Genomic DNA, 10351 nt, shown 5'->3' with positions numbered 1-10351 from the left:
TTAAGGCCCAAATAGACTACACAAGCGGCTTGACAAACATACCAATATTTTACATTTGTGCAAGACTGTTGTGTAGTGTATGAGGGTGTTTCGTGTTTGTACAAATGCTTGCTGTTCGTTTGTACAAAAATTTAAAAAAAAATTGATTTTTACACAAACGTATTGAATTTTTGTCAAACCGTTTGTATTGTTTATATTCATTAACAACAAAATTCTCACAAAATTTCCATTTCTAAGAAAAATTGATATCTGTATCTGTGCAAGTCCACAAAAACGTGAAAAAATCGGTGTTTGTACTAGCAATGTTTGTGTAGTGTGTGTGCGAATGAAAAAAGTATGTTTGATAAGCGGCGGCGGCTTTTCATTTTATTCGGCGGCTAGGCTTAGTCGTCTTTAAACCGAATCGGCGGGGGTCTCTGCTCACAAGAGGTGAAATGTAGATGTGGTGACAAAGGTTTTTTTCTTATTATGCAGAGTTGTATTTTATTACAGTTGTATATTTTATTTGGTTAAAAACAGGGTTGTCAACTAATGGTTAAATTCAAGAATTGGAAAAACCCGCTTAAAAATAAAATATTTTCAGAAGTTTTATTTAGAATTAATATAGATTACAAGCCCCTTTAATAACTTCTTATTAGTAGCCGATTTTCGGTCGATGAAAAAATTAATTATAAACAAATCAAGGTTTGTATGGAAATTTTGTTTTGTATAGCTTTTATAACGTTTATACATAAGGGAGCTAATGTATTATATTATTACTGTATTGCAGATTTATTCCATAGAATTAACTACAAATGACCTTAGGGGCTTGGTTAAAAAGTTCTTCGAGATCAGAAAACTAATTTTATAAATAAAAGTGTCTCCGCGACTTTATAATGTCTCAAATAAGGAAAATCAAATTAGATTCGATACCGGTCCTCATTAAGATTTTACACATGCGTTAGATAAGTAGCCAGTACAGCTTTTACCAAGTATATAATCAAAAATGTCAAACTGAACACACACCTATATAAAAAATATACGTTTCCACTGTATAAAAATATTAACTAAAAAATGACCTGACAAGAGGATAAAACAAGCCTTGATAAAACAGTTCAATGCAACCTCAAATTTTGAATTTCTAATCTTAGAGCTTAATAGTAACCCTTCTCGCACTAACATTACTTACATATGTATGTAGACATCAATTCGAATTATCAGTTTATTCGTTATTTATCAATGTAATCAATATGTACATAATGTTAACAATTAAAGAAAGATTAGTTATAATAAAGTTCCAGCTTCTCATTTTTGTCGCACTCATTTATTCAAATTCAGTAAACCATCAGCATATTGAAATTCTGGACTATTTTCATATTCACACATATCCAAAGCAATAACACACGACTCTTTAACAACACGTTTTTCATCTTCAGCATAACGACTTAAAATATCAATACATTCTTGGGAGGCAATTGCGCCCAAAGCTTCAGCACACTCATGACGTACCATTTCATTTTCTAAACGATCTTCTAAATTCTCTTTCAAATAGGGAATACTGCAGGGTTCTTGCAGTTGACCCAAAACAAAGGCCACTTCGTGTCTGAATAGAGCGGAGGAATCTTTTAAGCCTTCTGTTATAGCTAGCACCGACTCTTCGGTACGCATATTACGCAAACTGAACATGGCACGATAACGATCGAATAAACTATTTTTGGGATCCAAGTAGATGGCTTTCAATTCTTCGACCGATTTGTTTTGCTCAGCTGGTGGAGAAGGATCTACTGAGGCATAGGGATTATTATCTTTAATATTCTCGCCACTTTGTAACCACTTAACACGATCTAAGGCAATGCTGCAGGTTTCCGCCACCTCGACAACAGGATCATTTTTATATTTCTCTAAAATGGGTATAATGTCGGAGGCACCAATAGCACCCATAGCCTCAGCAGCCTCGTGTCTTACCATAGGTTCTTGATTTACATCTTCGAGCACTTTTGTTAAGATGCCTAAAGCTTTTTTATCCTGCATCTGACCCAGACAATAGGCCAACTCATGCTTTAGCAAAGCTGAATCATCTTCAAAACCCCGGCTGATCTCATCAATGGCCTCAGCACCACCAATATTTTTTAAAGTAAACAATGCACGAAATCTTTCCTTCAATGGTCTCTCCTTATTGTTTAAAACACAACCGATAGCTTTGATTTGTTCCTGTGATACCATTTTCGTTAACTACTTAATATTGTTTTTCTTTTTAATTATAAATTTTAATAACTAATTATTTTTCTTGTGAAATATTTGCAATGTTTACTTTTTTCTCAGAAATAAATACACGTGAATACAAAGTTGCAACAAAAAAAAACGTGTGAAGTTGTCAATATCAAAATTTATTGAAAGTGTGGCCAACTATGCGGAAATTTCAGGTTTATTTTTAAAATTTGAAATTACTCTAATTATTTTATTTGTCTTAATCCAATTGATATTTGACAATTTTCTTTAATTTTAAAACATTTTTTATTTTGACTAAGAATTTAATTATTACTGTCTATCTCAGGATGCACTAAGTAATGTGAAGTCTTTAAGGCAGCTGATTTTTATTTGTTTATTTAAAAAGTGCTTAGGTTGTGTCAAAATAAATTAATTTATTTTTATTCTAAAAAAATATATTTGTGTTTTCAAAAAAAAAATTAAATTTAAAATTATGAATTAAAATGTTCATAAAAAGTTTTCAAATAAGAAAATTCAGATGAAGGAGCATTAAAACATTTTCCTGCTGCAGATACAAGCTAAATGTAATGTTTTATAGGTATATTGTGAAATACACAAAAACTATTTCTTTCTAATATTTATTATTTTTCAATTTTAGAAATTTCATTTTGACAAAACCAAACTCTATACAACAAAAAAGTATTGTGTTTGTTGCCGAAACGCTCTACCTTTACTTATTACATCATGGTTTATCTTTCAATTTCGGAGTTGTTGGACTTTAGAATTGCCATTTTTACATATAAAAATGGTAGTTCCAAAATTTTTGCATTTGTGGATACAATCCATAGAATAAAAAGTCTCTGCGCCCAGAAAAATTGTGTTTATGTTGATGAGTTCAGCAATTCACGTCTGATTTCCAAAAATTGTTTTATGTTGCTTTTTTAATTAAATAAATGATTGTTTATAAATACGATATGAAAATGTTCTTTTAATATTGTCTTTTCGGCCGGCAACAGAGAAATTCTCCTCTGTAGTATTTTCTTATTGTTTTGTTTCTGTTTAAAAAAATTAATTTGAAAAAATTTTAACTGCCTTATGCAAAAACGTTTATTAAAGTTAACAATGGTTTACTACACATTTTTTCCATATAAAAACAGGTTTTAACAATCATTGTTAACTTAATAATCGTTTTTGCATAATGCAATAAGACTTACAACGATACGACATCTATTGTGAATTTGAACTAAAAGATAGCTGCAAGAAACATATTCACAAAATGAAAAAGGCTACTATAGAAAATAATATAAACTGGATTGTAGTTCTTAATTTGAGGGAATTTTTAAACTATTTCTGAAAAAGTTTCCAAAAATTATTATATTATTTTTTTAAAAACTTTGATTTCTTATCTTTGAAAAGTAGAATGTACTTAATATTATTCAATATTATCTATATAAACGTTTTCCAACACTAAATGTTATCAAAGGGAAGTGAATGACTGTTTAGAAAAAGAAGAAGCGATAAACAAAATTGTTTTCGCGCAAATTATTTTATTATTTTACTACTTTAAACAAATCGAAAAAAATGGAATCATTTTCCATTGATGAAATTTCCAATTATACCAATAGTATCATTACATTTGTCTTAAATGGTGCCGCCACAAAATTGCCTCTAAAGGAAAAAGATATGGTCAGCACCATAAATATCAAAGGGAAGTTGTTTCACATGTCTTTGAATCAGGCAAAAACAGCTTTGAAGGAGGTAAGGAGGAGGCGACCATAACGCAAAGAATGTTTATTCTAATTTTTGATGTTTTTACTACAAACAGACTTATGGTTTAGAGTTACTTGATGTTCCGGATTCAAAAACTGGTAAGGCTTATATTTGCATTAGTCAAGATACGGCCAAATCACTGCTGCTGTACGATGAAGAACAACAACGCCATTTAACTTTATTATTTGTCATACTTTCGTATTTATTTATGCGTGGCTCCGATACTCCAAATCAAACGAAAACTAGTGAAGGTAAGAGATTTATAAAACTTAAAGAATATTCGAAATAATTTAGCAATTTGTTTATCAATTTATTACAGAGGATTTGCTATTATTCCTTAATGGTTTACGCATTAAAATGGATGAATATCATCCATATTTTGGACAAAATTTAAAAAAGCTTATAATGGAAACTTTTGTTAAACAACTTTACCTAAAACGTGAAAAAGTTGTTAGTGAATTGGAGTCAGAAACAAAGTATTGATACTTAACATTGATAAAAATAGCTTACTTTAAAAGAATTTCATTTTTTAGATTTTATTATTATTGGGGTTTTCGAGCACATGCCGAATTCGATAAGAAACTTTTATTGGATGCTGCCGCAAAAGTATGTACGTTAATCTAATTTTTAATATTTTTAAACTTTATTGTTTTATGCTTTTAGATTTTAAAGAAACCTCCCACATTTTTTGTTGCAAAACATCTGGAATTATATGGTAATGAAGATGTGGAAATGGCTAATGCAAATAATTGAATTTAAATAAATTCATTATAATTAATTTATTTGTTAGTTTAGTGTTAGTTTTTTAACGAAGTGATACAAATACTAAGTACCTTTATGAATTCTATTGTAATTACTTTTTCATTGATTACTGGGAAGTACCAGCCCTAACACATATTCCAAATAATTTTCGTTCTTCTCTTGCTGTTGGAGTGAAATACGAAAATATTTTACCTAAGATAGGAATGGACTTCAGGATATTGGTATTTAGAAGCAAGTTCTGAACGTTAAAGTAATTTTCTGAAGGAAACCCTACATTTTGTGGGTCTACGAGTAATATTACGTTGTGTTGCAAGCGGATTGATAGTATTAATATACATACCCCCAAATACCAGCTATTTACATTCCTGATTTATCTACCTTATTATCTACATATCTATCCATCTTTCTATATCTATCTTTCTATCTATCTCGGGAAAAAGTGGTATACTCTTGTACTTTTTATATTCTATATGGAATGTATATTTTTGATTTGAAATTTTCAAAAGTTGTATAAAAGTTATGACCCCAAATCTTTTCATATATAAATATATTTATTCATTTGACATGTAACCTGTGTTTAATACTTGTTTTATTTAATTGGATTATAAATTACGATAAATCAATAATATGTATTGGTTATTCAAATTAGATTTACATCATGAATCCAACTTAAAGCACCTTCCCTTCATAACGAATAGTTTAAATAATTCACAGTAGAATTTTTAACTGTTAAAAATAATTCACAATAACACAAGGTGTGTTGCCAGCAAAATATAGTTAATTACATACAGAAAAAAATAAGTACAATTTATTTGTTAGAACAAGTAAGGTCGTATTGTTGGGCATAGCCGATCATACGATACCCTACACAAATGAGTATGATCAAAATGTGGATTATTTTTTTAACAATAAAGCATTTTCTATAAATGTTGATAGAGGGTTTTACGTCTACATTAAAGTTATTTATTCAGAATCTCGTAGTGTAAGTGAATTTGACCATCAAGTCACTTTGTGAAGGGGATTTTGTATGAGGGCTAGAGTTAAATTAAACTAGGTGAAATGTGTATTTCAATCGACTCAGTGATTGTAAGCCGATTGGTGTACTTTAAGGTAAGTGTACGACCAATACTTTTGGGTGTAACAAAACTCAGCACAAACGCATAATACCCACTATAGTAGTGTAGAGTATAAAAATCATGATTTAAGAAAAAAAGTTTGCAACTTTTACTTTATACGACGCAGTTCTCGAATCATCCTATACATTTGGTTTAAAATTATTTACTTATAATGTCTGTTACATAAAATTTTATAATTTTTGCAAAAAATAATTTAATTAGCTTTCATATAAAACTCGTATCTTATCTTGTTTAAATATCACCTATATATGTATTTATATACGCTTGAACATGTGGACTTACCATAAGTCACCTTCACTGTAATCACAATTGTTTGGCAGATTGTCAACGACATCGCGCGGTAACCATAATATTAAAGCATTCACAATAAAACAGCAATGGCAATACAGAAAATTTGCAATACGTCATTTTTGTCGTCACCATTTGCCGGCGACGCAGTCAATAGACAGCTTAATTACAATTGGAACCGCTGTCGACAAACCACAAAAAAAGAGCGAGCGTCGAATTAAAATTAAGCGACTGTCAACAGACCACATTTTTTGACGTTTATTAGAAAAAATCAAAGCAAGATTATGTTTTTGTTTAAAATTAAAATTATTTTTTAAGAAAAAAAAAATTGGAATGATTAAAAATTTATTTAGAATAAAATAAAAGAAACAAAATAATATGTTTTGTAATTTTTATTATTTTCATTTAATATCTTCTGTTATTAATAACACATGGCAGAATATTATGAACATATGGCAACGCTTCAATAATAATAAAATAGAATCTACCTCAACCACAAGACGATATTTTGCTCTCCATACAAAATGTATGAAAACTCATTGTCGACAGCGGTTGTGGTTCCAATTGTAATTAAGCAGAGAAGCGTCAGCAAATTAAGAAGCAAGAGGAGTCGTGTACTTATGATCGGTTCAATTTTGGCATTCTTCTGGTTGATATCGAGCGCGATGGCAGGCAACACTGAACGTACTTTTATCATGGTTAAACCCGATGGTGTCCAACGTGGACTCGTTGGAAAAATCATCGAACGTTTTGAACAAAAAGGCTTCAAATTGGTAGCCATGAAATTCATGTGGGTAAGTAGTTGTGTGTGGAAAAAAAAGAAAATTTGTCTGGAAGAAATGTTGTGTAACCTTGAAAAAAAGTGAAATGAAAAAATAGTTTTCAATTGAGGTTATGTGCAAAAAAGATATGGCCGACATGTGTCTTTGTTTAAAAAAACAAAATTGCAAAAAATTAATTTGACTGCTAACAAACAAAATTATTTTTAGTGTTTATATGTGCTAATTAGATTTGTTTTCTTTTTTCATTCAATAGGCCTCCAAGGACTTGTTGGAGAAGCACTATGCCGATTTGTCTGCTCGTCCCTTCTTCCCCGGTTTGGTCAACTACATGAGCTCCGGCCCAGTGGTTCCCATGGTGTGGGAGGGTTTGAATGTTGTCAAGACCGGTCGTCAAATGTTGGGTGCCACCAACCCTGCCGATTCTTTGCCCGGCACCATCCGTGGTGATTTCTGCATCCAAGTTGGCCGCAACATTATCCACGGTTCCGATGCTGTTGAATCAGCCCAAAAGGAAATCGCCTTGTGGTTCAATGAGAAAGAACTCGTTGACTGGAAACCCGCTGCCGTTGACTGGGTTTATGAATAAACTGTAAAACAGTCTTCAATTTCCAATCAATGAAAATATGCTCTATAGCAGGCATTTTAGTGTGTTTAGTTATTAAGCAAAAAAGTTCTCAACAATTCCATAAAATAAAATGAAGAAAAAAATGCTTTTATAAAAAGTTCCAAAAAAAGATTTTTCGTGTTTTTCTGGTAGTGGGAAAGATGTGATGTGTGTAATTGGTAAAAAGAATGGTTTCATCTGAGGTATGGTTAACATAGAGGTATAATTTATTACAGGACGTAGTTGTAAAAAAATAATTTAAAGGTGACATCTAAATCGTTATCAGTTTAGGAATTTATTTTTAGTATTTTATATGGGCACTGAAAGATTATTATTAAGTAATACCTATATATAGGTACAAAACGTTTTGATTTCGTTAATTAGACGATAATTTAGGAAACTACAGCAAATTTCTATTTACCAATAAGTACTCCATTTAAACCGATACTAATAGAATCCTGAGACTTCCTATCTATACCAATTGGGTTGTATATCTATCTATTCCTTTTCGCATACTGTTGTTAGATAAATAGTTTGCAGTACGTCTCTCTGTTCCGGTATTTTTTAACAAAGTCAAGGAATCTTTCAAATTTTAACCTGAAGTAATGAAAAATAGGTGGTTTATTACTGTAATACATACACATTTGGTATAAATATTTAAAAAAAAGGTTCCATAAAATGGTTTATGGTATCCAATCAAGTCTTGTAATCAGGGTATTTGCCCTGATCTAGTAACAAATGGACAAACCAAACAATTTCATTTACATATTTATTAGATTAGTTGTATAAAAAAACAAGTTAATTTTTATTAAAATTTCCATAATTAAACATTTGCTGGAGCAAGGTATTGAAGCCATTTTCCCTCAGTCTTTGCAGGTGGTAAAATCCAACCTATGGGAATAGATGAACCATTTTTACTATCTATATAAGAGTCCCAAATTTGCCTGCAAAACAAATAAAAAACATAAATATTTTTTCTATTAAAAACACATCATTCATTCCCTTACCTTTTCCTTATAAAATCCTGTAAATCTGGTTTTTCCTGAAAATATGTTTTCTCCGGTGGACCAAACAACACTTCATCCCATTGCTGCTTTATTTTCAATTCTGCTGAGGTTTGCTCTTGCAACTTGTCTTGCAATAAACAATTCCAGATGGATTTCAATTGGCGTAATTTTAAGGAAAATTTATAAGTTTCTGTGGTATTTTGACCACGTAATAAATGCAATTGTTCCAATAATTCAAAAGTTTGCAAAAAGCGTTGACACTCTTTAACAATTTTATTTTGGTAATGGGATTTCGGTTTATTATCCCTTGAAGCTTTAGATGTGGTGTTATCCTCATACAATTTGCTACCATTTTGTTTATTTATTACCTTAGATATTTCCTTATTTTTAAGTTTTTGCAATTTTTTGTTGTGTCTTTTTCTTTGCCTTTTATTTAGTTTATTTCGAATGTCTTCTAAAGGTAGACTCTCCAAATGTTTTAATAACTGCTCGGTGTCAGTTTTAAGGGTAAGCAAATCTTTATCTGGATCTTGATGCTTTTCTAGTTGCTGTAGATTATCAACAATTTGTTTAATGGCTAATTTAACCTGAGACACTTGGTTAGAGGGAGCAGTCATAATTGCTTTGTTTAAATTTGAGATTTTTTTAATTGTTTAACAATAGTTATTTGCAAGAGTTAAAAAAATTATAGGTTATAAATAAAATCATTAAAATATATGTATGTAAATGCCTAAATAGTGTTTTAAAATTAGTGGAAATTAAGGAAGAGAAAGTAAGTCTTTAATCTGTCTCTTAAGTTGATTTCGCTAATACTTCTTTAGCTTCCTTGACAACTAAACTGGCGGCTTCGTATTCTTTTGATTCTTCCAAATCTTTTTCCTCTTGTAAAAACTTATCCAAAACTTCTAACTCTTTTTGTAACCTAAAATTAAAAAAAAATAATTATAATTTTTACCTTCCTAACACGGTTGACTAATATTATAACTCAATCATGAAACCTACCTTCTCATGGAATCGGGTAGCATCATCAGACATTCCTGTATAACTTCTTCTTGTTTCTTTAAAACATGTTCATCAGCTCCTTCATTCTTAAATTTATCCAAACGTTTCCTTTCTGTTAAAACTTCCTTCTCGTATACGGTTTTCTCCTTGGTCAAACGTTTAACAACACCCGTTTTGATTGACAACTGTCTGAGACGAGGATCTGCCATAACTTTCGTTATTTATTTATTTCTTGATTAGTTTAGGTCGTAAATTTATTATTTATTTATTAACTTACTTTATTATTGTTGATTTAATAGGAAAATTTCGTGTTATTAATTGCAGCTGAAAAATTGCTTCTTCTCAGTTTACTTTTTAGGATGGAGAACTCTGCTTTTTGTGTGAGTCATGTTTTTGTGAATGCCGGTCCAGTGTTGATTATTTTGCGATTTTATGTATTATACAGTTTTGCTATTTTGAATTTGTTAGGGCCAATCTTTAGGTGAAAGATTAGCGATTAAATTAAAATTAATCCTCGAAACATGTTTTTGTTATATCTGTGGTATAAATTATGGACACTTCAAAATACATTTTTTTGTTTTTAATTTAAGTTTTCATTAATTTTCATATTAAATTTACAATTGTCTTCTTCTTTTTATAAAATATGCATTGTTTTGATAACAAACAGTGAAGTTTTCTGTTGTTTTGTATGGCAACAATGCGAAGTTTAATCTTGTACTCAAAAACATCAAAGGGAATTAACATAAGATTAAATTTATTTTTAGATTAACTAATCTGATTATTAATTGGCATTTGATTACCATCTCAAAAACC

At 30.3% G+C, this 10351-nt stretch overlaps 5 protein-coding genes across 6 annotated transcripts; 2 read left to right on the top strand and 3 right to left on the bottom strand.

Moving 5' to 3' along the window:
• Window positions 1-1187: 1187 nt before the first annotated feature.
• Window positions 1188-2359, bottom strand: LOC119612447 (deoxyhypusine hydroxylase-like). The gene is made up of 2 exons (XM_037968253.1): window positions 2244-2359; window positions 1188-2211 (listed from the first exon to the last, which is right to left on the bottom strand). Exon 2 carries the CDS (start codon window positions 2200-2202, stop codon window positions 1300-1302), a length of 903 nt encoding a protein of 300 aa, XP_037824181.1. The 5' UTR covers window positions 2203-2211; window positions 2244-2359; the 3' UTR covers window positions 1188-1299.
• A 1313-nt stretch (window positions 2360-3672) lies between these two features.
• On the top strand, window positions 3673-4740 carry LOC119612433. Of its 2 annotated transcripts, none has more exons than XM_037968238.1 (5): window positions 3673-3945; window positions 4013-4208; window positions 4277-4433; window positions 4491-4563; window positions 4621-4740. In XM_037968238.1, the coding sequence occupies exons 1-5, from the start codon at window positions 3769-3771 to the stop codon at window positions 4708-4710; spliced, it is 693 nt and encodes a 230-aa protein (XP_037824166.1). In that variant the 5' UTR covers window positions 3673-3768; the 3' UTR covers window positions 4711-4740. The 2 variants fall into 2 exon arrangements, with proteins under 2 accessions (XP_037824166.1, XP_037824167.1); XM_037968239.1 differs by having other exon boundaries at window positions 4491-4567.
• A 1887-nt stretch (window positions 4741-6627) lies between these two features.
• Window positions 6628-7659, top strand: LOC119612443 (nucleoside diphosphate kinase). The gene is made up of 2 exons (XM_037968248.1): window positions 6628-6937; window positions 7179-7659. Exons 1-2 carry the CDS (start codon window positions 6668-6670, stop codon window positions 7509-7511), a joined length of 603 nt encoding a protein of 200 aa, XP_037824176.1. The 5' UTR covers window positions 6628-6667; the 3' UTR covers window positions 7512-7659.
• A 630-nt stretch (window positions 7660-8289) lies between these two features.
• Window positions 8290-9217, bottom strand: LOC119612445 (programmed cell death protein 7). The gene is made up of 2 exons (XM_037968251.1): window positions 8537-9217; window positions 8290-8473 (listed from the first exon to the last, which is right to left on the bottom strand). Exons 1-2 carry the CDS (start codon window positions 9151-9153, stop codon window positions 8353-8355), a joined length of 738 nt encoding a protein of 245 aa, XP_037824179.1. The 5' UTR covers window positions 9154-9217; the 3' UTR covers window positions 8290-8352.
• LOC119612446 (tubulin-specific chaperone A) lies at window positions 9137-10071 on the bottom strand. Its single transcript, XM_037968252.1, has 3 exons — window positions 9816-10071; window positions 9539-9749; window positions 9137-9458 (listed from the first exon to the last, which is right to left on the bottom strand). The coding sequence occupies exons 2-3, from the start codon at window positions 9745-9747 to the stop codon at window positions 9329-9331; spliced, it is 339 nt and encodes a 112-aa protein (XP_037824180.1). The 5' UTR covers window positions 9748-9749; window positions 9816-10071; the 3' UTR covers window positions 9137-9328.
• Window positions 10072-10351: the final 280 nt, after the last annotated feature.

The sequence above is a fragment of the Lucilia sericata genome, unplaced genomic scaffold, assembly GCF_015586225.1.
Source record: "Lucilia sericata isolate MDLA Ls3-8-SP2 unplaced genomic scaffold, ASM1558622v1 Contig001691F_arrow, whole genome shotgun sequence".
NCBI lineage: Eukaryota > Metazoa > Arthropoda > Insecta > Diptera > Calliphoridae > Lucilia > Lucilia sericata.
The sequence above is the reverse complement of the archived record's forward strand: the minus strand, read 5'-3'. Positions and strand labels throughout refer to the sequence as shown.